The 25,776-nt window shown below is 44.4% G+C and overlaps 1 protein-coding gene and 1 long non-coding RNA gene across 7 annotated transcripts in view; both read right to left on the minus strand.

Annotated features, from left to right (window-relative positions):
- Positions 1-4,904, minus strand: part of Cops4 (COP9 signalosome subunit 4) — a 30,320-nt gene extending 25,416 nt beyond the window's left edge. Inside the window, exon 1 of one of the 4 annotated variants that reach the window (XM_063273329.1) lies at positions 4,684-4,904. In XM_063273329.1, the coding sequence (XP_063129399.1) occupies positions 4,684-4,757 (74 nt within the window). In that variant the 5' untranslated portion in view covers positions 4,758-4,904. The remainder of the gene's footprint in view (positions 1-4,683) is intronic. The other 3 variants (XM_063273328.1, XM_063273330.1, NM_001004275.1) reach the window with 3 other exon arrangements.
- Positions 4,905-7,792: 2,888 nt separating this feature from the next.
- Positions 7,793-25,681, minus strand: LOC102550950 (uncharacterized). Of its 3 annotated transcripts, XR_010057448.1 has the most exons (5): positions 25,550-25,681; positions 13,631-22,240; positions 13,054-13,183; positions 9,094-9,207; positions 7,793-8,612 (listed from the first exon to the last, which is right to left on the minus strand). It is a non-coding gene; the product is annotated as an uncharacterized LOC102550950 (long non-coding RNA). The 3 variants fall into 3 exon arrangements; XR_595723.4 differs by lacking the exon at positions 13,054-13,183 and having other exon boundaries at positions 22,128-22,240; XR_005493146.2 differs by lacking the exons at positions 13,054-13,183; positions 13,631-22,240.
- Positions 25,682-25,776: the final 95 nt, after the last annotated feature.

The raw sequence follows: 25,776 nt of genomic DNA on the forward strand, positions 1-25,776 counted from the left end.
GCAAGAAGTTTGTCATGCGTTTGAGGTGACTATGAATATACAGAAGTAATTTCAGGACAGTCTAGGAATGACCAAGACACGAAAAGCAAAAAACATAGGCAAGTTTGGTCAAAATTATATAAGGCCAAAATCATGGCTATATTTAGTTAAGAGCTCATGTAGCCTGGCTTGACTACAGGTTTCTGTGTGTGTGATTGTGTGTCTGTGTATGTTTGTGTCTGTCTATGTGTATGTGTGTTTCTGTGTGTGTGTGTGTGTGTGTATCCCTCTCCCCCTGTAGTCTCTCCCACTCTCAGAAGTTTTCTCACTTTTCCTAAATAAAGCTGTTTGCAAAAAAAAAACCCAAAAAACTGGGGTTGGGGATTTAGCTCAGTGGTAAACCATCCCTGGGTTAGGTCCCCAGCTCTGAAAAAAAGAAAAAAACAAAAACAAACAAACAAAAAAAACCAAAAAAAACAACAGCAACAACAACAAACCCTAGAAAGTAATTTTCTCTGTCTCCCTCTACATATGGGGCCAATAACATTATCTACTTGCCACATAGTGTTTGGCACACAAATGGTATTTATTTTGGACATGAGAATCACTAAAACTGCCCTGAAGGATTAACCGAAGAATCTGAGTCACAGGAGCCTTTGAGGTTACCCAGTCTCTCTGTCACTGCAGACATAGTGTGTGTGCTCACTGACACTTCTATTCCTCTGTTAGAAAATTCTAATCCAAAGTCTACCTCACTAGAGCTGAGTGCAATCTTATTTTTTTTTCTTTCTGAAAAAATAGTCTTAGTAAGCAAAGGTCTTCTATAATCAAGAGGTCTTCTATTACTACCAACTTATCATAAAATGTTAGCGGGTCCTGTCAGGCCACATTAGTAAGCCCAGTTTTGGGAAGTCTGAGATAGAAGAATTTGGAAGGAGTTTTAGGCCATCCTAGACTACAGTGTTAGAGGCTAGCCTGGGCTACAAGAAATCCTGTCTCAAAACAACAAACAAACAAAAACTAAATGTTTAAACTGCAAAGACCTCCCAGCCTCTTCTGGATACTGTCTATACTTTAGAACTGGGAGGAAGAAGTTTTACAGGTCATATTTCCACAGAATTGATTCAACAAAGACTTTAACTCATGCCTTCATACCTGCCCTCAAAGAAATAACATTTCTTTTTTTTTTTTTAAAGATTTATTCATTTATTATATAAGTACACTGTAGCTGTCTTCAGACACACCAGAAGAGGGCATCAGATCTCTTTATAGATGGTTGTGAGCCACCATGTGGTTGCTGGGATTTGAACTCAGGACCTCTGGAAGAGCAGTCGGGACTCTTAACCACTGAGCCATCTCTCCAGTCCAGAAATAACATATCTTAAAAACTGAATTCTAGTCAGGGAAGTGAAGAAATGAACAGACATAACAATCTAGTCTATGTCCAAGTAAAAGTGGGCTCCAGCTGGGCACAGGACGCTAACACCCCAGCTGCAGTGCGAGGATGTGAGTGTCCGAGTGTGCGCACACGTGGAGCAGCTTTCCAGGAAGTCACACCTGAATCAAATGTTCAAGAAGCAAGTAGTTTAGCCAACTGAGTCAAGACAGGCTATCACAACAATTACCTTCCCAGGCTCCCTCCCCAGTCTCCTGTTCTCTTCTAAAGATTTGGTTTTTGGTTTTTTGAGATAGGGTCTCTTTATGTAGCCCTGACTGCCCTGGACCTCACAGAGCTTGACCTGCTTCCAACTCTCAAGCACTGGAATCAAAGGCCTTCACCTGGCTTCTAAAACTTTTCCTGCAAAAGATTTCTTTACTTGTATATGTGTGAGTATTTTGCCTGCATGTATGTCTGTATACCACATGTTTGTCTGGTGCCCTTAAAGGTCAGAAAGAGGCATTGAATCCCATGGAACTGGAATTACAAATGGTTGTGAGCCATCATGTGAATGCTGGGAACGGAACCTAAGCGCTCTTAAGCTAAGCTACTGCTCCAGTCCCCTCTTCTAAACCGTTTTAAGAGGTGTAAAAGAGATGTATCTATTTTTTATTTATTATTATACATATATTATATATAAAGAGGCCTATATCTGCAACAACCACAACAAAAAGCTTTTTATATGATTCGTTTCTTATAACTTCGATAACATCAGAAAGCATGTCTAATTGAGTTTTTAACAAGAAAAACAATATAGTCTAGTTGGTTAAAAGTGAGCTTTTTGAGGGAGTTTAGAGGTCTGGTGGGGACATTCTCGAGGAGTGGAACCCCTGGGGGGGGGGGCAATGGGATGTTGAAACAGTTGGAAAGTAGACGGGGAGGAGAATAAAATCTGGAATGTAAAAATGAATAAATGAATGAATGAATAATTTTTTTTAAAAAGTGAGCTTCTGATAAAAACTTGGGTTCAAATAGAAGTTATGCCCAGCAACCGTAACCAAGTATTCCATTTCTTGAACAGCACACTGTATGAGCATATTATCAGCGTTAGACATCTTATACTCCATTATTTGTTAAAGTGGAAGCCTTTGTTTCTCAGGTCCCAAGATAAAAGCCTTAAAGGAGCAGATGACTTTGACATATGTACGTCATAAAGTATGTGGCTTGCAGAACTGTGTTGTTGAGAGTAAACATTCTGACAATTCTTACCCAGATAGTACTGGGTAATTACCTAAAGGGAAGGCTGGAGATGGCTCAATGGTTAAAAGAGTGCTGGCTGCTTGTCCAGAGGACCTGAGTTCAATTCCCCACACCCGCCTCAGGTAGCTCACCACCACCTGTAGCTGGTGGGAAGGGATCGCACTTCCTCTTTGAACATCCATGGGCACCTGCGCACATGCCGCACTCATACACATAAATAAAATCAGCTAAATCTTAAGACAGAAAGCAATATGGCGGGGCAGCTAACACTGCATGGACTATCACTCATCAAGCACGTTATTTCATTCACTCTTAAAAAAACCCACGTGGTAGACTGGCACCCCACCCTCCATTCATCTTCCCGTGCAATAGCACTTGGCTTCTAAAGAGTTAGTGGTCCGTTCCATTCCCTTTCCCCTCACCGTTGCATTTCTAGCCTCACGGTTAGAACACTGATGAAGGAAGTCGCTGAAGAAAGCCAAAGCTAAAGGGTGGAGTGAGAATGCAAGACCCAGCCAACCGCCAGGTATCTCTGTGCATGTGGCCAGCCACATTAATCTGAATAACTGAACCAGGCAGGAACTACTAATTGTGTGTTTATGGAGCTGCAACAGAGAAAAGAAACACCCTATCGGAGTCATGCTACTGTTCATCTCCAATTCTGAACTCAAGAGGTCAATAGTAACCGAAGTTCCAGAATTCTTTCAAGTTCTAACAGCTCTATCTTAGTTGATAACTAATAAACTTACATTTTCTGTAATAAAGAGGAAAAAAAAATCAAAGGAAATATAAGGGAATACATAAGCTAGTTTTACTTCTATCCAACTCTATAAAAGTATTAATACATGTGAAAAAAAAAAGCGAAACAATGAACAATGATATATGCTCTTTCAATATAAGTGAACTATTCCCAACTCCCGGAATAAGTCCTACGTACTTACTGACTGCTTAATAATAACTTTATGACACTGGCCATACACCAGGGGCTGTGCTCAGTTATTTAAGTGCAATCAGTATAGAGACACATGCTCATTTTGAAATCAGGTAAGACTAAGTCTCACGATTATCCTACCATTTTTTAAAGTAGAAGAACAAAGAATAAGGTAGTTAAGCCCAGGTTATAAATTAAATTTCCCACTAATAAAGTAGATTGTATTTTCTACACAGAATAGCCAGGCACAGCGGCCGCACCACACATACACCATTTCAACGTGCAGGTTTGAGCAAGAGTATTTCATTAATTAGATCAACGTGCTCTCAGTTGTGAAGTGTAAATGTTAGGCTCAATTGAAGGCATACGTTCACTAGAAAGCAAAACTGTGAAATCTACACAAAGAAGACTAAAGCTGTTCAACAATTGTTTGAGGGACTGACACATGTCTCAATTTTTGACCTGGAGTGGATCTAAGTAAGCACCCTAAGGTTTCCACAAAATTCCTAAGCAGCCCCTGGAAATATTACTGTCTAGACATCCCGAGCCCAAGGGCATTCTGCCTGTGTTCTCGTCTACAGAGTTGGTGACAGAGAGTATCCAGAACATAAGGACCCACACACGCTATGAAGTGAAAAGCTCTGGACCACATGACAGCGTCTATTCTTTCTCCTCCCCTGTCAATCCTGGAAAGCCATCTCTTCAAAACAAAAACAAAACTCTGTATCAAAGTCCAAAATACAAATTTACCTCCAACCAGGCGAGGGCGGGGGCGGCAGCAAACAGAAGTCAAACTCGGTGCGTTGGGCTCGCCGAACAGACACTAAGGAAGGCGCCCACCGCCTGGGGAGCCGTCATCTTTCTTACCACGCTTCCAGAAGCCAAAGGAACCCGCAGAGGGCGTTATCAAGGACTTAAGAAGCTGGCAGTCACCCCGGGTCGTAGGACGGTCAGGACCCCAGCACACGATCCCCACAATTTTCTGCTGCTCCCAGCATTTACCGCCACAGCCGACTTCAGGCCCGCCCCCCTGAGTCAGGCCTAACTCGAGCCTCACACCCCAGAGCGCCCGTCGCCTCTAGGAAGGTAAATTTGTGTCTTCCTTCCTACCTCTATACTCCTAGGAAATACTCACTTGCCCGCCAGATCTTTGTGAGAGCCGCTTGAATTCATGAGCTGGGCCAAATCCTGTCGCACGGCAGCCGCCATCTTTCTTCCAGCTCAGCCACGGCTGCGGGACCTCTCGCTGCCAAAAAGGAAACGAGTGTGGTCCTCCAGAAGCCGGCAGAGGGGAAGCTAGATGCCATAGAGTAGCATCTTAGTGGGCCAGAGCGTCGGATATGGGAGCCGGAATTAGCTCCGCCCTCGAGGTTGAGTGACACAAGACTCCTCTCCTCTGGTTTGAGGACAGCCCAGGTCTCCCGAGAGACACTGGCTCTCACGCTCCGACCTGGGATTGGCTGAAGAAGAACTTGAAGGCGTGTACTTTGTGCAATTTCAGTAAGGGCCCGGCAGGTCAAACGACGACGTTTTAGCCAGGTTCCGGATCGGATTATTATCGTTCTCCGCTTAGTTCTTTAAGGCATCTCTTAAACTACCTATGTAGAGTTATTTCCAATTCACTATAGTCCAATACTGAAGAAAAACAAAACAAAAACCGACCAACACATGCACGGAATATTAATCCCAAAGATGCGAAGAAAACCATAATGGCCAAATTAAGCAATTAATGAAAGCGAGCTTTTTCATTCGTGTACACGGACTGCCTTCCCCTAAAGTGGAATTCGATAGGTCAGCTCTAGATGCAAGGAAGACAAGGCTTTTATAACTCAGGGGTAAAGGGATCCAAAGGGGGAATTGGTGGGCAAATTAGGCGGCTGGCAAAACAAGGTAATCACAACAGGTAGACATAGGTGGTCATGTAAACTATGCAGCAGGTAAGGCTGCAAAGTGGCTATAAACCACTTCTTGAAGCAAAGGCATGATTTCTATTCCTGGAACTGGTAGTGCAGAACCTTTTGTACTTAGGGTTACAGGTGAAGCATAGTCCAATGCTTGAGAAAGAGAGGTTTAATCATAAACAAGGAGGAACCTAGTTTGTCTGGAAGAGAGGTTTAATGATAAACAGGTAGGAATCTAATCTGTCTTTACCATGAGATGGCTTTTAAGTCTGAAATGGAGACAAGCTGGTTCTTCAGATAATTTACCTGGGAGAGAATATACTGCAATCAAGAATATGATCCTAAGGGGTTGGGGATTTAGCTCAGTGGTAGAGCACTTGCCTAGCAAGCACAAGGCCCTGGGTTCGGTCCCCAGCTCCTAAAAAAAAAAAAAAAAGAATATGATCCTCCCAGGATGAGTCACTGGCATCTAGGTGTGCTAATGTCTGCGTTTGTGAGGAAACTCAACTGCACAGCTTATGATTATAGTGGACTGCTTTTGGCACATTACCCTTATGAAAAAATAAGTGGCTGGGCTTGATGGGGATCACCGTAATACCAGCACTCCAGAAGTAGAGGCTGGAGGATCAGGAGCCTATGCACCTGAACCTATGGAGTTGAAAGACAGTTGGGATTGCTACAAAACCTTGTCCCACAAATCCCTAAGATATAGTACAGATTTAATGGACACACACACATATACACAAGTACCTTTGGGCTATATATGTGTATTCCCTTTCCCTGTTGCACCCTGTATCTTTTTAAAGTATTGGTCCTATATACCACTTTGTTCAGACAATGCTGCTTTTCATCTACTGTTCTGAAGTAACTGGTAATATTGCCTCTTAGCAGTCCTCTCTTTATCTTCTTATTACCACGTCATGTGATGCGGTAACTCAGATTTAGAAACTGCAGGTTCGCACCCCGATGCTGTCATATGGAGCTCAGAGAGAATGCTAACGTTGCCCTTCCATTTAGAAACTGTCCTTCCAATGACAAGTCACACGGTCATCCTACATTTACGTGTGTTCTTACAAAACCTCTTTCCAAAAATACAATTGGACGAATGTAAGATTTTCGTGTTCTCTTCCTTTCACAGAAAGTGGCGTGCCTTGTTGTTCTCCTTCAGAGTTTTCTCTTTATTCTGGTGATCTAGCCATGTAGAAACAGTCCTTTTTTTATCATTGTTTTTTTTTTTTCTTTTCTTTTTTTCGGATTCTTTTTTTCGAAGCTGGGGATCGAACCCAGGCCTTGTGCTTGCTAGGCAAGCGCTCTACCACTGAGCTAAATCCCCAACCCCTATCATTGTTTTTTAAAGTAGTGATAGTATGTTGTGATGTACAAGACATATTAAGAAGGTTTGTTTTTTTTTATAGAGTGGCCAATGATGCAGTGAATGATAATCTTATATTTGCATGACTTAAGATGTGTGAAAGTAAAACGCACTCCCCAAAGTGAGCCAAGGCACGTACAAACTTTTGGCAGATATTTCCAAATCACACTTATCAGGAGAATTCTAGCATTTTGCCCTCCGGTCAGCTATATTTAGGACTGCAATCTCTTGCAGACTTACCCACAACACATACTGAATTTGAAGCATTCTGCCATCTTGGCATGTTACAAATGGCATGTTCTCTCTTTGGGGAAGGGGACAGAGCAAGGCAAGCAAAATAAACTAGAGGTTACCCACACCATTCAAATCATGTTCTTTTGGCAAGAAGAATCACTATGGTGAGCCTGGAAGCTCACTTTCCAGTGGGGCAGCCTTTGAGTCCACAGAGCCTATTGTCACAGGCCTCTGGAGGCCTGCCTGGACAACTTAGAGGGGGTAGGAGGGGCTGGAGAGACGGCTCAGCGGTTAAGAGCACTGACTGCTCTTCCACAAATCCTGAGTTCAATTCCCAGTCACCACGTGGTGGCTCACAACCATCTGTAATGGGATCCGATGCCCTCTTCTGGTGTGTCTGAGGACAGCGACAGTGTACTCACATACATGAAGTAAATCTTTTTTTAAAGGCTAGGGTACACATTATACCTCAGTGGTAGAGCATTTGCTTATTGTGCAGAGGGCCTGGACTAAATTTCTAGTCCAAGAGTGAGAGAGAGGAATAGGGGGTAGGGGAGAGAGATGGACACAGAGAACAGGGGATGAAGGGAATTGGTAGTTTCTACCACAACCCATCCATCTGACCCCCTAACTACCTGTGTGCCCTCTTTGCAGTAGAATAGCTGCCTTCCCTGAGGAAGAAAGTTCAGCTTTCCGTTCGGCGCTGCCCAAAATAAGATCGCAACAACTTAAAGGTCTTCAGTTGGACAAACTTTTTGTTTTAGAGTCAGACACTTCTCAAAATAAAGTAAATGTTCCAAGGGGAAGGACATAGTTATCTAGGGGCAGAAAAACAGGAATGGAGCAAGGAACAGTGAGTGTGGCACAGGGGTTCATGCCTGTGATCCCTGGACTCAGGCTGTTGGGGCAAAGGGACTCAGGCCATCCCAGACTATGCATCCTGGACCTTCTAGAACTCCAGACCGATCTGGGACACAGACCGAGACCCTGTCTCAAAAGGAAAGGGAAAGTAGTTTAGTTGTTTCAGTTCTTTTCTTTGTCAGGCAGGGTCAAAAACGAATTTGGTTAGTTTAATTTGGGGGTTTTGTTTCATCTTTTTTCGTTTGTTGATTGGTTGGCTGGCTTAGTTGGTTGTGAAAGTATGAAGCCCCGAAGGAACTTCATCAGTGTGCGCATTGAAAAACTGCTTCTTTGAAAAGAAGCCTCCTTCATGTTTGTTTCTCTGAAGGGGAAATAAAGAGCTTGAAGGTATGTGCTACTGTGAGTCATACCATCTTTCAATTATAGTCTAATCTTTCCGGGCTTGTCGTGAAGCAATGGACTCCTGTGGTTTTACTGAACACGTTTACATCAGCTCAAAGTTCAGGATGTTAAAAAAAACACACACACACACACAACACGAAATCTCTTAGGGACTGGCGGGATGGCTCGGCGGTTAAGAGCCCTTGCTGCCCTTGCAGAGGACCTGGGTTCGATTTCCAGCGTCCCCATGATGGCTCACAACTTCCCATAACTCCACTTCCGGGGAATTCGATACCATCCTCTGGCCTCCTGGACCTGCACACGAGCAAACACACACACACACACGTGAAACAAAAATAAGAAGTCTTTCAAAAGGGATTGTTAAAATTCAGCATGTAGGGCTGGGGAGACAGTTCAGGGTGTAATGCAGAAGTTCGAATGCCTAGCACCCACATAAACGACAGGTAGGTTCTGAGGGCTCACCGGCCAGCCAGTTTCACCAGCTTCCAGCTACATGAAAATAAGGTGCAGACAAATGTAGGAAGGCCTCCACGCCTGCGTGCGCGGGGAAGTGCCATTCACACACTGGTATAAAAGGACGAGCATGGCGACAGTCTCAACGCTTCTAATTTCCTATGGAGCTACACTCCATGTGTTTAAATTTATTCCTTATTGGGACCTCACTTTTCACGTAACCAACCCCTCTTTGGCATGTCAGGATGGGCGACAGGACCGTCCTTTGCACTCATGTGTGACCCTTTGCACTCTGTGTGTGACTAAGGACAATAAAGATTACCTGGAGGCAAGGACAGCAATAATAGATCTGATAATCAGGACAGCTCCCAGGTGACCTCCAGACGAGTAGCAGACACAGGGCTGAGTCACCGAGCCAAACCGGGTGGTTCAGTCCCTAAACAGAGCAGAGAAGAATGGCTGGAGAACGGACCAGATGTCAATACATTGCCCTGCTTAAAACTTGGAGGTGGTTTGTTTCTGATTTTCCGAGTCAGATTTTTCAGACTGTAATTAACTACAGGAAATTGAAATCTCTGAAAATAGAACCCGGAAGTTGTGGCACAAACCCCCGACGCCTGTGTACTGAGAACGGGATACATGGTCTCAGTGGGGTCAAGTGCGTGCGGTGTAGTGGAAGCATACGGTGCTGGATGAAATTAAGAGTTACTGTAACTGAGTGGCTTTTTTGGAATCCACTGAGGCTTGAGCACTCAAAGGCTTTTCCGTGTTTGTTTTGACTGTCATTTCTTTGAATACTCAGAAAGCTCAAAGAGTTTGCTTCCTGATGCCCGGTATTCTTTCTAGAAGTAATTGTTAAACCTGCCCTAGCTGGTTCCTTCCATACGCAACATATCACAATCTTTCTTGGGCTCCTGGATCATCCTTTCTTTCTTAAAAAAAAAAAAAATAGAATTTTATCAGTGCTTTATCTGCATGTACACCTGCAGGCCAGAAGAGGACATCAGATCCCAGTACGGTTGTGAGCCACTATGTGGTTGCTGAGAATCAAACTCAGGACCTCAGGAGCCATCTCTCCAGGTCCCTGAACTAACTTACTTACTTACTTACTTTCTTTCTTTCTTTCTTTCGCTTTATTTACTATATATGAGTGCACTGAAGCTGTCCTCAGACACACCAAAAGAGGGCATCAGATCCCATTACAGATGGCTGTGAGCCACCATGTGGTCGCTGGGATTTGAACTCAGACCTCTGGAAGAGCAGCCAGTGCTCTTAACCACTGAGCCACCTCTCCAGCACCCTGAACATTCTTTCTTTAAACGTTTTCCTTTGCAGTGAACCACCTGGATGTCCCGTTGCCACGCTATGAATCTTTTTTTACAACAACATTGTAGCCCACAGCCTTGGAAGTCTCCAGAAATCTATTGCTTTCTGGGAGTTATTTCTCTGGCTAAGGATGAACACCACGTCTGTCAAATAATGCTGGCAGTCTTATCAAAAGTGACAATTCTACTCTGTTAAATGTTTTGTTTATTTCTATCTGTTGGCTGGTCCTTGAGGTTTTCGATGACGAAAGCAGAAGCAGAAGGTGTGACATCAGTCCAGGCCTGTGGAACAGTCGGACCCGCGGTATTTTTCAGACCTGTCCAGTCACAGTTTACCTTGGTGATGTCTTCCCCAGGCTTTTTATTTTTAGGGAAACAAACACAGGGATGATCTTGGAGGCTCAGGAAGATGTGCCACAGACTCACCTGTCCACCCATGTGCCTCAAATACACCACTGTGGTATGTATCACTAGGGTCAAATGGTGACGTAGGAATATCCGGTATTAAATGAACCCAGATGGGGCTGGAGAGATGGCTCAGGGGTTAAGAGCACTGACTGCTCTTCCAGAGGTCCTGAGTTCAAATCCCAGCGACCACATGGTGGCTCACAACCATCTGTAACGGGATCTGATGCCCTCTTCTGGTGTGTCTGAGGACAGCTACAGTGTGCTCATATAAATCAACCAATCAATAATCAATCAATCAATCAATCTTTAAATGAACCCAGATTCTGAAATTCTGAAGATGGATCTTGGCCATTTCAAGATAAAAACACACTCTGTGTGTGTGTGTGTGTGTGTGTGTGTGTGTGTGTGTGTGTGCCTGAGACAGGGCCCTCTCACTGAGCCCAAAGTTCACCAAATGGCACAGCCAATTGGTAATCCACCTTCTCTGTTCTCAAGGGACTGTGGATTTGAACTCAGGTACCTTACTCACTGAGCAATGTCCCTAGCACCAGTATATTCTTTTTGTTTTTAGTGGGTGTTTTCGTTTGTTTGTTTTGAGTTGGGATTTCCTGTCTCCAGGGTTGGCCTTTAACTTGTAATAGCTGAGGAGAACTTTGAGCTTTTGATCCTCCAGCCTTCATTCCCCAACTGCTGAAATGGTATGCACATGACATGACACCACTCCTTGCTAGGCAATGCAGTGTGAGTGTGAGTGTGTGAGTGTGTGTGTGTGTGTGTGTGACATGACACCACTCCTCGCTAGGCAATGCAGTGTGAGTGTGAGTGTGTGTGTGTGTGTGTGTGTGTGTGACATGACACCACTCCTCGATAGGCAATGCAGTGTGAGTGTGAGTGTGTGTGTGTGTGTGTGTGTGACATGACACCACTCCTCGCTAGGCAATGCAGTGTGAGTGTGAGTGTGTGAGTGTGTGTGTGTGTGTGTGTGTGACATGACACCACTCCTCGATAGGCAATGCAGTGTGAGTGTGTGTGTGTGTGAGTGTGAGTGTGTGTGTGTATGACATGACACCACTCCTGGCTAGGCAATGCAGTGTGAGTGTGTGTGTGTGAGTGTGAGTGTGTGTGACATGACACCACTCCTAGCTAGGCAATGCAGTGTGTGTGTGAGTGTGTGTGTGTGTGTGTGTGTGTGTGTGTGTGTGTGGTTTGTCCTTTTGAAGACCAGAAGCTGATGTGATTAATCTTCTCCTGCTGTCCACCTTATTTTTTGAAATAGGAAGCTCCCCAGTTATAGCAGGAGTCCAGCAATAGGCTAGGCTGTTTGAGCTCTAAGGATCCACCTACACACACCACCATGCACCTCGCCATGCTCAACTTTACAGGGCTTTTACGGGAGTGGGAGGAGCTAGGGATGTGAACTCAGGTCCTCATAAGCGCTAAGCAGACACTTTACCAACTGAGCCACCTCCTGAGCCACAGCCAATGCATCCTTCTTCCTCCTTTCTTCCTTCCTCCCTCCCTCCCTCCCTCCCTCCCTCCTTTTTAATGTACAGTGGTATTTCACCTGCATGTATGTCCTCTGTATGAGGACAACAGATCCCTTGGAATAGGAGCTACAGATGGCCGTGAGCTGCCATGTAGTTGCTGGGAATTGAACCTGGGTTCTCTGCAAGAGCAGCCAGTGCTCTTAACCGCTGAGCCATCTCTCCAGCCCAGCCAATGCATTCTTAATGTTAATCTTTAATGGCAGCAACCCAGAAATCATCTGAAAGAGCTGCCTTAAAATGAGGCGATAATTTGTATCGATGTGGTATGGTTCATGCTTATTTTTGTTTTCCATTGGCCTTTGTTCCTGTTTGCCAAAAATCTTAAAGGGGGGGGGGCACAAAGGGAAAAAAAAATCTCTAATTCCAGTCTCTTCGGCGGCCACGTAGGAGTATATAAACAACTAGCATGTTTAAAGTGGTCAAAATTCAGAGTTGTAAAGAGATTTTAGCCTCTCTTCATCCTCAACTTTGGATTAGATTGGCAGTAATTTGCTGAACAAAAACATAGCCGCACGGTCAAGGATTCTTTCCTGGAGGAACGCTGCTATCCTGAGAGGATGGTTTTCCTGACTTCCGTTGTGGTAGAGCAGTTTTACTAAACATTTTCACATGGAAAGGACTTGCCACTCTGAGACATGGAACGGACCTAGGTGGTGCAACGCCTGGGGTTCCGTCCCAGGGAGAGGCAAGCAGGACAGGAGGGGAGGAAGCATTTCTTTTCCTAGGCTGCTGGACTCTTTCTTATTCCTTGCGGTTCATGTCTAAAAGGCTGTGTTTCCAGATTTTACTTATATCACTGAGAGGGAAAAGCAAAGCTTGCTGGTCCAGAAGACTCTTACTCGGTTTCAAGGAGTTAAGCTACTTTGCTAGGTGCATCTACATTGACTTGAGAGAAGCAAAAAAAAAGAGTCTGGGGGCTGGAGAGGTGGTTCACTGGTTGAGAACACTGGCTGTTTTCCAGTGGACCAGAGTTTGATTTCTGGTACCTACATAGTGACTCACAACTGTCTGTAGCTCCAGTTCCAAGGGATCAGATGCCCTCTTTTGGTCTCTGTGAGCACCAGGCACGGCATGTATGGGACGGACGCACATGCACACACGCAGACAGAATACTCAAAGACATAAGATGAACCTGAAAACCAAACAAAAAAAAAAAGTAACAGTTTTTCCAACTCAGACCCCCTGAATCAAAATCATCACATCAATAACATACCACCGTCCAGTGATTCTTGAGCATTTAAAGTTGGGAAGCCGGCTGGTGAGAGCCACGTGCCTTTAGTCCCAGCACTTGGGAAGCAGAGAGAGAGCTCTGTGAATACCAGGCCAGCCAGTGGCTACATAGTGAGACACTGTGTCAGAGAGAGAGAGAGAGAGAGAGAGAGAGAGAGAGAGAGAGAGAGAGAGAGAAGGAAGAAGAAGAAGAGGAGGGGAGGGGAGAGGAGAGGAGAGGAGAGGAGGAGAGGGGAGGAGAGGAGAGGACGGGGAGAGAGAGAGAGAGAGAGAGAGAGAGAGAGAGAGAGAGAGAGAGAGAGGAGGCTAAAGAGGCTGGAAAGATAACTCAGTGATTAAGAGCACTTACTCAGAGATCCCGGGTTCAGTTCCCAACATCCACATCAGGTGCTGACATCTGCCTGTAACTCCAGGGAAACGGATTCCCCTCTTCTGGACTCTGTGGACACCTCACCTTTTCATATACATAGCCACACACGGATACACACAATTAAAAAAAAAAGTTGAAAATATCCAATAAAATAAAAAGAAAAGTTGAGGGGCTGGGGATTTAGCTCAGTGGTAGAGCGCTTACCTAGGAAGTGCAAGGCCCTGGGTTCGGTCCCCAGCTCCGAAAAAAAGAACCAAAAAAAAAAAAAAAAAAAAAGAAAAGTTGAGATGTTGAGAAGCACCTGGCGGATCTTAACACCCCTGGGTCATGCTCTGCTACAGTAATGCTGTCTCTGGCCAGCAATCTACCATTCCGACAACCAACTGGACAGGCCAGCCTCTCAGCACTTCCTTACAGATGTGAGAAGGAAGTCGTCGTCCTGGACCCCACTTCCTGGTGTACATCCCTGTGTTCATTACCTTGCCCATCCCAAACATGCCTAACTGGAGAAGAAATACATGTGATTGTGAGATCAAGTGCGTGCGGCTGTGTGCCTGTGCCCTTGTCTTTCACAGGATCCTACGGGTGTGCCGCTGTCTTTCATACCATCCATGCTCACATCCTCTTGTTTTGGGTGCTGCCGGAGATCATCTGTTTTAGAATCATCCTGTGCTTTCTAATCCTGACTGGTACAATCAGTTCGGACGCCGCCGCTGTTCCTTTAGGCTAAGGAGGGTTATAATAGATGACAAGTCCCGGTGCTAGGAGTGCTCTTACTATTGTATCAGTAACTTTGACCTTTTCATGGGACAGAACTAGAAAATGTGTATTTTAAAAATAAAATGACTCGGGGGTTGGGGATTTAGCTCAGTGGTAGAGCGCTTGCCTAGCAATCGCAAGGCTCTGGGTTTGGTCCCCAGCTCCGAAAAAAAGAAAAAAAAAATAATAAAAGGACTCTTGAGTTCATGCACATAACCTCTTTGGTTGGTGTTACATCTTTGTTTTCCTCCTCCTCTCTTCCTCTTCCTCCTCCTCCTCTTCCTCCCAAGATTTATTTATTATGTATACAGTGTTCTGACTGTGTGTATGCCTGCAGGCCAAAGAGGACAGCAGATCTCATTATCGATGGCTGTGAGCCATGATGTGGTGGCTGGGAATTGAACTCAACCAGAGTTTTTAACCTCTGAGCCATTTTTCCTGCCCTACATCTGTGTCTTCTAATTTCTGCACCCAGAATCCCAGTTAGCAAGTGTATTAGGGAACTCAGATTCAGAATATCCCACGATTATCCTTTTTTTAAAAAAGATTTATTTGTTTGTTTACTTATTTATTATAAGTACACTGTAGCTGTCTTCAGACACACCAGAAGAGGGCATCAGATCTCATTACAGATGGTTCAGGTCCTCTGGAAGAGCAGTCAGTGCTCTTAACCACTGAGCCATCCCTCCAGCCCATGAGTATTCTGTCTGTTTGCCTCACTGTGCTTCCAACAGGTTCCAAGCAATAGCACTAGCATTACTAGAGAAAGAAGACCAAGAAAAACAGGAGAGGGGGCAGGGAGATGTCTCAGCAGGTGAGGGAGCTAAGCTTGGCGGCCTGAGTTCTATTCTGGGGACACACATGGTGGAAACTGAGAACCTTAACATATGCTTGCTCTCACGAGCGCACAGGCACACACACACACACACACACACACACACACACACACACACACACACTATTATAAACTGACATATTTTCATTTTCTAACTGGAAAACATCTGACGCGAGTCTCTTTTGCTGTCGCTATAAATCATTGGTTTGTTTCCCCCTAAAATGCTCCCAGGATTTTTCCTCTAAAGTCTAGTAATTTTACTAGACAATGAGTCAGCGTTGGGCTTCCTGCTCCATCACTCTCAGGTATAAAACGGGCTCCATCAAAGTGTGGTTTTCCTATTTCCCCTAGTCTGTCCTCTGTTAGAGTGTTCTGTTAGGCTACTCTTTGGTTACTTTGTTTTGTTTTGGTTTTTGGTTATTTGTTTTTGTCATTTTTAGCAGAGTCTCATTACACAGCTCAGGCTGGACTTGAACTTTTGATCCTCCTGCCTCTGGCTCCTGGATGCTGGGACTGATTATAGACATATGCCGCTATGCCTGGCTCTTTTGGTTTCTTTCTTCAGAAACTATTATCATCATTGTTAGTTATTTATCCGCTTTTCTTCAAAATCTCTTAGGAATATGTTGATATGCGTTTGTGTATGTGCAGAGCCCAGAAATGGGTCCCAAATCCCCTCGAGTTGGATTTGCAGGTGGCTGTTAACTGCTTGGTGTGGTTGCTGGGAGCTGAACTCATGTAGTCTGTAGGATAAGCAGGCTCTCCTACTGAGCCATCTTTCCAGCCCTTACTATTTCTCTTAAGGCACTGCTGGCTTCCTTAGTTCCTGCTGGTTTTCTTCTGGTTTAATGCTTAATTTTTTTTTCCAGTGCTAGGAATTTTCTAGAGCCTTGTATATGCTGGGCATGTACTGTAAATCTCAGCTGTATTCCCAACACTAATCTTTAACTCTAAAATTTTTTTAATTATTATTTTTTAATTTTTCAAATCTTTTTATTTTTATTTAATGTGATTTGGTATTTTGCCTGCACTTATTTCTGTGTGAGGGTGTTGGATTCCCTGGAACTGGAGTTACAGGCAAATGTGAGCCACCATTTGGTTATTGGAAATTGAGCCTGGGTCCTCTGGAAGAGCATCCAGTGCTCTTTAATCACTGAACCATTTTTGCAGACTTGACACTTTTTAAGTTACTGTCTGAGTCCCGCCTCTCGCGTAAATCTTATTATTATGTTGCTCCATGTTACTTCCTTATCAGTTTGGTAGCAGGGAAGTATATTTAAAGCTTTTAAAAAATGCTTGCTAGGCTGGCAATATGATTCATCAAGTAAAGGCATTTGCACCAAGCCTGCCAATCTCAGTTTAATCTCTGGTCCCCAAGGTGGAAGGAGACAATGTATCCCTGCAAGTCTTCCTCTGCCTTCCACAGGTGCACAAGCGCAAACTAAGTGAAGTGGGAAAAACTGTACTATCCCTAAATTCCGTTTAATTGATGGTTCTAACACTCACTAGTAAACATTCTCTAATACTCAACAAGAACACGTTTTCTGTTGCTTCCTTCCTTGCATGCCATTAGGAGACAGAAGAAGGCTTGGGACCCCTCAGAGCTGCTGGAGTTACAGAAGGTTGTGAGCCATTGGACTGGCTGCTGTGGATCAAACCACCTGCCCAGCGAGCCTTCTCTCCAGTTCCCCTGCTGTGCCTTCATTTCAACTAAACAAAGGACAATTCTTAGAAAGTTATTTCTCTTCAGTCCTTCCCCTCCCCGCCCCCCAAACTTTTAGAACCAGTTAACTGCCTGCTCTACTCACCAAGTTCACTGGTTTCATCAAGCTAAATGGATAATTTGGTTTCACTTCAGTCAGCATTTTCTAGGTATCCTTAGTCTTTTCAGCGATCTGTAACAGTTGTGTTTTAAGTCTGTTACATTGTTGTTCTCCTCCCCTGCCTTGGGTATTTGAAGTAAATTACCTACTTCAGATTCCTCTTCCCCCGTATCCCTAACTTGATGAGACCTGTGTGTGTTTATTAGCAAGAAGAGGTCACATGCACCATACATGCATGTGGAGGTCAGAGACAACTCTGGGGAGCCTGTTCTCTCTGCTTACCTCCAGATAGGTTTCAGGGCTGGAACTTAAGCACCTTTTCTCCTGACTCCTCACTGTCCAGTTCTGGTTTTTGAAACTGTTTTATTTCTTTCCATTTTTATTTTTATTCATTCATTTAGTCAGTCACTCCTTATTTTGTTCATTTATTTATTGAGACAGGATGCCACGTAACTTTTCCTGGAGAGAGGAAAGAACTTCTATTCATACAATAGTGTGCCACTGACAGTCCAAAGAAAGAATGCACCCAACATGAGCTTAACGCACCAGCAAATGAATTAAAATTAGTGTTATTTATAAGAGTATAGGTGCAGGATTATTGCAGAAACGTGGACAGGAAAGGCAGCTGCATTATCTAAAGTTCACAACAGCACCAGAGACAACCCAAAAAGGCTGCATCCACCCCTGTATAACACAGATACAACTCAGCTGGTTCAAGGTTTTCCTTTCCCCAGCAACAGTTTCTGATCACAATCTTGGGGAGGGGGACCTTGTGAATCTTGTAAGTTTCAGGAACTTCCTGAGATGGGTGAATTTTATTTATTTTTTTTTCTGAGGTTTGCAAAAGTTTCACTGCCTGAATCTTCAGAAGCTTTCCTTCAGGAAGTAATGTTTCAATTTGAAGAAAGTAGCCTCAATAAACACATGGTCTGGCTGTGAGAACCAGGTAACCTCACCTGATTCTCAGGCCTCACACTTCACAACCACGTAGTTACAGCTTGTATTACTGTTTCTGTGATGAAACATCATGACCAAAAGAAACCTGGGGAGGAAAGGGTTTCAAGGTCCATCACTGAAGGAAGTCAGGACAGGAACCCAAGTAGGACTGGAACCTGGAGACACAGGAGCTAATGCAGAGGCTGTGGAGGGGTGCACACACACACACACACACACACACACACACACACACACACACACACACACACACACACACACACACACACACACACACACACACACACACACACACACACACCATTGTCAATCACTAATTAAGAAAATATCCTACAGCTGGATCTTATGGAGGCATTTTCTCCATAGAGGTTTCCTCTTTACGATGAATCTAGCTTATGTCAAGTTGACACTTAACTGGCCGTCACAAGTGCCTCTCCTATTTTAGCGTTCACTCCTAGTGAGCCCTAATAGGAAGTCCATGAGAGGCATGTTTGTGAAGGTTTGCATGTTCTCCGTCACCTGACTCTGCAGTGGAATTTGGGCCAAGCTGACCGCTTTGTCCTGTGTAGCTTCCAGGGGATTTGGTGAGAAGTCAAAGCCACAGAGCACCACAGATATCTCTCATCAGCCCCTCCCTCTTCTAACTTCTGAGAAATAAAACATTTTAAAGCTCTTCTCTTTATGAAGACTAACCCAGGGCGTGCCTAGGCGCGTCTTTCCACACGCATCGCCGGGGAACGCAGGCAGATGCAAGTCTGTATTTGAGGGAGGGACATTTTTAAAAGCATTTGTTTAATTATCACCTTTCTGTTTTCTCTTCCTTTTCTTTCCAGACAACTCGGGCTTTTTAGATTTATCTTCCTAGTGACTTTTATTCTTCATCATAATTTCCACCTTCCTCGTGTCTGCCTTGTGTTTTATGATATCTTCTCCAGGCAGGTATGGTGTACCTCTAACCCCAGTACTAGGAAGACAAGAGGCAGGCAGGTCTCTGTGAGTTCAAGAGCAGCCTGATCTGCATAGAGACTCCCAGGCCAGCCAAGGTTACATATTAAAGACCATGCCCCTCCCCCAAATATCCTTTCCATATTTCCTTCAACATATGAACATAGTTTTTCCTAGAAACCATGATTTGGGAGGACAGAGAAGATAGCACTTGCTACATGAACGTGAGAGTCCAGGTGGGATCCCCAGGACCCACATAAAAGCCAGGCGTGGTGAGATGAACTTGAAATCCCAGCACTGGACAACTGAGTCAGGAGGATCTGTGGGGCTCACTGGGTGGCAGCCTTGCCTAATTGGTGGGAAATCAAGGTATGCAACTCCCCAAGTATGACACCTCATTTGACCTCTGACCTTCACATACATGTACACGCAGATACACCAAAAGAAAGAACTAATGGTTTTCTTAAGTATACTCAGCTGAAGATGTTTTGACTGTTTATAATGGCCAGCAGTGGAAAAACCCACGTATCCATTGTCAGGAGAGCAAAGAAACAAAGTCCAGGGCTTTTGTTCAATCAGACACTCAGCATTAACAAGGGAGAAACTACAAACACAGGCGACAGTACGGATTTTAAAAATGTTCTACCGAGTCAAAGAAGCCATGCAGTAATGAAAAAGATGCAAAAGGGGTCTATCTATGTGAGGCTGGAAATCAAGCAAGAGCAATTCATAGATATAAATCTGAGTGGCTGGGAGGGGCTGAAGAGGTGGCTCTGAAGTTAAAAGTGAGTACTGTTCCCACCGTGGACCCAAGTTCGGTTCCCAGCACCCGCTCCGGGCTTCCACCTGTCTGTACCTCCAGGACCAGGAGGGCTAACAGCTTTGGTCTTCTTGGGCACCTAAACTCGTGCATATACCCACACATAGATGCACACATGCACATAATGGAAGGCAATAAAAATAAAATTTAAAGTAATTTTGGGGCTGGTGAGATGGTTCGCCAGATAAAAAAACACATGGGCACACTTATGAAGATAAAAAAAAAAAAAGAAAAACAATTAAAACAACAAAAAAAATCCCACAGTTCTTAGTTTGCGGCATGAGAGAAAAGCCACGAGTTGGACTTGGTTTATAAGCTTTAATGTGCCAATGCCTGCTCTTGAGGAATCTCTTTTATTAGCAAATGGTTCAAGTCGTCTGACCAGTGTCTCAGGAAGACAAGCCATCTAGGACATATTTAACTTGCTACAGAAAAGAGGTTCACGGGAAGAATACCTAGGCTCTGTGGCCGACACATGTGATTTGCCTGTGTTTTATGTGTTCCTAGGTACCAGACATAAGCCATCAAGAACAAAGGCAAACCCTTCAGGATGGTTTCCTCAGGAGCAGGAACTAGCAGAGGTCTCTGTTCTCTGTGTTTGTTTTACTTTGTTTTTTGAGTGAGGCTGACCACAGACTCTTGATCCTCCTGCCTCTACCTCTGTACTAAAACTATACCTTCATACCCTTTGACATTTAAGAAGGCATTTCTCTAGTAATTTACTTATGGGCTGAACAGATGGTTCAACGGTTAAGAACACTGGCTGCTCTCCCATAGGTCTTGAGTTCAATTCCCAGCATCCACATGGTGTCTCACAACCATCTGTAACTATTTTAGCCTTATTGGATCTGATGTCACCTTCTGGTGTACACGGTGTACGTGGAGACAAAACATCCATAAAATAAACAAATCTTTAAAAAAAATCATTTATGTATTTATTTATTTATTTATTTTTTTTTTTCGGAGCTGGGGACCGAACCCAGGGCCTTGCGCTTGCTAGGCAAGCGCTCTACCACTGAGCTAAATCCCCAACCCCTCAGGAATGTATTTCTTTCACATCACTAATATTACACTTCATCTGCACGAGTTATTTCAGTCAGCGGTACCTGGGCGGAAGTGGTAGTACGTTAATTGTTTGGGAGTGGGCAAAAGACGTCATGCTTCTGCTGGATCTTTTTCTGTCCCCACAATCCATCCCATGTTAGCTAATGCCCTACAGCTTAGAGCCCAGAATGAAAATAAACAGAGCAAAGGCACTCAACCACAGGCCTGGGTTCCTACATTGGAGAACCCAACTGTTTACTATCCTTTCTGTTGCCAAGCAACATGGAGAGGAAAGTTATCTGGCTTAAGACTTCCAGGTCGTGATCCGTCATGTTTGTATTGTAAGTTTACGTGCATGATACACATTTAGACCTTCTGAAACATCACCACGGCTAAATTCTAACATGCGTCTCTTCAAAGTTATGTTCGATCTTTTTGGTAGCAATCAAAACCATAATTCAACTGCCAGGCGTGGTGGCATAGACCTCTAATCCCAGCATCTCGTAAAGCAGAAAGCAGGAAATCCACTGTAAATTCAAAGCCAGCGTGGGTTACTTAGGAAGACCCCGTCTCAAGAATCCAAAACAAATAATTGTTACTTCTCTACTGATATATATGGATGTTGTACGATAGTGCCATAAAAATACTAATTTCATGTCACATTGTGCCAGTTTTCCCCACTAAATGGATTTGTCATAAGCTCCCAGAAGCCTTTCGGTTTTGTTAAGGGATCATCAGGTGTTGTGTTAAAAAGGGTAGCATGCTGAATCTGCACATGGGAGAACATGCCTGTAATCCCAGTGCCCAGGAGGCTGAGGTAGTTGGATTGCCACAAGTCCAAGGCAAGCCTGGAGTGACACAAAGAAGGTCCTGTTTAAAAACAACAACAACAACAACAACAAAGTCACAAGATAATGAAAAATACGTCAAAGTAGAAGGTAACACATTTCTGTTGGCTACCGCTATAGACATCTTGGACTTCAGGCCAGAGGCTGGCACAACCGGGGATCTCTGAGTAGTCTTTTGAACTGATCTGCAGTTGTAGACGCTTAGTGTCTAACGTCATAGGAACTCAGTACTGTTTCATTTTGTTTTCTGAGAACTCTAGCCAACTCTCACCTACCTCAGCCTGCTTCTGTGCTTTCGTTCCATGTTCCTCAGAACCGCTATCCATCAGACTCCGTCAGACTCTGGCTTTAGCTCATTGGTAGCATACTTTCTACACACTCGGTAAGCTGGGAGTTCAACACCCAGCACCATTTTTCTTTCTTCTGAAACAAATTGAAGATTGCTCACCTTTCTCGTTTCTTCCAAGGTCTAGAAAGTCATCATAGAGAGGGCGGCAGCACAGCTGGCCACCAGAGTCAGCAGCCCCAGTCACCAGTCCCAGTCACCAGTCCCAGTTCTGGCTGTGGCAGCAGTGAAGGGAACGGACATGTGATTATGTGCATTGTTTTTTTATTTTAAAGATTTATGTATTATATGAGTACACTGTAGCTGTCTTCAGATACACCAGAAGAGGGCATCGGATCTCATCACAGATGGTTGTGAGCCACCATGTGCTTGCTGGGATTTGAACTCAGGACCTCTGGAAGAGCAATCAGTGCTCTTAACCACTGAGCCATCTCTCCAGCCCCGTGCAGTATTTTTATAAATGTTTAAAAAAATAAAGTTAAAAACTGCAAAGAGGGAAAAAAATGAAAAACAAAAACAAAAAACAGAAAACCAAAACCCCAAAAAGGATGCTGAGACACTCACAGAAGGAAGTTGCCTAAATTCTCACAGATACTAGATGGCAGGGCTGGGATTTCAGTTCAGACCATGTGGAGGCAGAGATCAGCCAACCTGAGCTATTCGTGATTATTTTTAATAAATACTAATCTTTGTAATATTTGTATTTCTTACTTTTTTTTAGCTTTAGTCACCATGAATAATGTTAAAAAAAAAACCCAGCTCTTATGTCTAAACATTTAAAAAATTACATTAATTCCTTTGTGGTGGGGCCCGTGTATGCCATGGAATAAGTGGACCGGTTAAGGACGACTCGTAGGAGCTGGCTCTTTCCCTCCTTGTGGGTTCTAGGGGGTGAGCTCAGGTGTCATGCTTGGTGGTAAGCGTCCACCTGTCGAGCCATCCCACCCCTACATGCTCACGTACTTATCTAGCTGTTTTTGTTGTTGTTGTTTGAGACAGGGTCTTACTATGCAACCCTGGCTGTCCAGGAATTCCCTATGTAGACCAGGCTGGCCTTGGACTCACAGAGATCCACCTGCCTCTACCTTCCAAGAGTTCTGGCATTAAAGTAGTGCATTCCCCGGCTAGACTCAAACTCTTGGTAAAGATCTTGTAATAATGGGGATGCCCCTGTCATTTTATTATAATATATGTTGTTGCAGATCTTTACATTTTTTTTTCTTTTTGGTTCTTTTTTTCGGAGCTGGGGATCGAACCCAGGGCCTTGCGCTTCCTAGGCAAGCGCTCTACCACTGAGCTAAATCCCCAACCCCACATTTTTTTTTATCTATTTAATTTTTTGAAATGGTTTGTTTGTGTCGCCTTGCCTGTCCTCGAACTGGCTCTGTAGACCACGCTGGACTTGAACTCACAGAGATCTACTTGCCTCTGCCCACCTGAGTGCTGGGATCCAAGGGGTGTGCCACCACTTCCTAGCCTGTTGCTGCTTTTTTTTTTTTTAAAGATTTATTTATTTATTATATATAAGTACACTGTAGCTGTCTTCAGACACACCAGAAGAGGCATCAGATCCCATTACAGATGGTTGTGAGCCACCATGTGGTTGCTGGGATTTAACTCAGGACCTCTGGAAGAGCAGCCTGTGCTTTTAACCGCTGAGCCATCTCTCCAGACCCTGTTGCTGTTTTTTTAATTGTATTTTATTTTTCCAAGACAAGTTTCTCTGTGTAGCCCTGGCCACTGTCCTGGAATCTTGATTCAAGGAAGGAAATGTCGTGTGGTGTGTGTGTGTGTGTGTGTGTGTGTGTGTGTGTGTGTGTTCCCAGGTGGTATCTTACTGAGAAATCCAGTCTGAGTGCTGGGTTCAAAAAGCTAGGATGTGGGGTGGGCCACCCTGCCAGCTAAAAGATTTATTTTATTCTTGATTGTATATGACTTTTATTTGTTTTTAAGATTTTATTTTACGTTATGTGTATATCCGTGTATCTGTCTGTGGTGTGGGCACATAAATGCGGTGCCCTCCAAGGCTAGAAAAGGATGTTGGATTCTCCAAAGCTGGAGTCACAGGCCTTGTAAGTTGCCTGATGTGGCTGAGCTTAGGTCCTTTGCAGGACCTAACCACAGTCTTAAACATGGAGACATCTCTCCAGCTCCTTCTAAGAATTATAATATTCAGCACAGTTGCTGAGTGTTATAGAATGCATCCCTAGATACCACGTTTCCCCCTTCAATAGGTTACACTAGCATACTGACCACTGTAAAACTACCATTCTCTACATATACTAAACACTGTGTCCCGGTGTGAATTTTTTTTTTTTTTTTTTTTTTTTTTTTAGAGCTGGGGAATGAACCCAGGGCCTTGTGCTTGCTAGGCAAGCGCTCTACCACTGAGCTAAATCCCCAACCCCCTCCCCTTTTTATTTCCAACCAGATTGCTGACATTGATGAAACTGCAATAGTCCTTTTAGTCTTTGTAAAAAAGCTACAGTAAAAAGCGGGATGTTGCCATGACCCCTGACTTCTTTCTTTTTTTTTTTTTTTTTTTTTTGGTTCTTTTTTTCCGGAGCTGGGGACCGAACCCAGAGCTGGGGACCGAACCCAGGGCCTTGCGCTTCCTAGGTAAGCGCTCTACCACTGAGCTAAATCTCCAGCCCCTACCCTGACTTCTTAGGCGATGTTTTGTGGCAAAGCTTTCAGAATTGTGTCAGCTTGGTGGAAGGAACTCAGGATTTTTCTACCAGGATGAGGTGTGGGGGTGGGGATTATCTAAATTTGGGGCCTCTGTCTCTCATCTTTCTTCCTTCTAGAGATGCCCTCACAGTACCCCCAGTCAATGGACCAGGATTTCTGGCTTAGTTCTCAAGGTTTCTCATAAACTGAGCTCACAATACTGATCCTCAATAAAATCATGTATTTTCTCCAACGTTCTCACTTGCACTTCCAAGCCTATGCTAATTTCATGCTTGCTAAAGGCGGGTTATAGTCTTAGAGAACTAACATTTGAGGCCATTACCTCGTAGCCACTTGACCCCTCCCCCACTCGCTTTTATTTAGCTGTCTGAACTCTGGGGAGTTATTTTTATTTGGTAGACGGGAAAAGAAACAGGTTAGATAGGAATTAGTGGAGGCACCAGAACTTAAAGCCAGGAATACTTGATTGGAAAAAAAAACGATAGCTTCATCTTCCGCCTCCTCCGTGAGGTTCCCCAGGTAGTTTCATGGGTTGTAAGGTCTTCTTAAAATCTCTTGGATTTATAAATATCCCAGGGAATGAAGGGAAAGATGATTGGATACAAAGAATCCATATTGTATTAGTTAAGATGTGTGCCGCGTTGCAGAACAAATGATCAAAAACTCCCTTCCAAGGTAAGTTTAGCTCTGCGCGCTCCTCTCGGGAGCTTTTTGGCGCCCCTTGCAACCTTTTCGTCTAAACCCGAAAGAGATTTAGCATTTGAGAAAGGATGTCTACTCCCTCCCCACTCAAGCGCATCATCAAGCGGGGGCGCGCTGGAAACCGCACCTACCATGGTCTAGTCACAAAGCGAGAGGCACGAACCCACTTGGTGTTCCCCGCCTTCCCTTTGACGGAGGCCCCAGGAGGAGTCACGTGGAACCCGACAGCGCTCCCCAAGCCTTGCGCAATGACGCGACTCGGGTTGCCAGGGGGCGGGGCGGGTCGCGGAAGGGGCGGGTCGCGGGCCACCGGCGGGGGCGGGGCGGCGCAGGGGCGGGCGGGGCGGCGCGCGGGCGG

The sequence above is a fragment of the Rattus norvegicus genome, chromosome 14 (genome assembly GCF_036323735.1).
Source record: "Rattus norvegicus strain BN/NHsdMcwi chromosome 14, GRCr8, whole genome shotgun sequence".
Classification (NCBI taxonomy): Eukaryota; Metazoa; Chordata; class Mammalia; order Rodentia; family Muridae; genus Rattus; species Rattus norvegicus.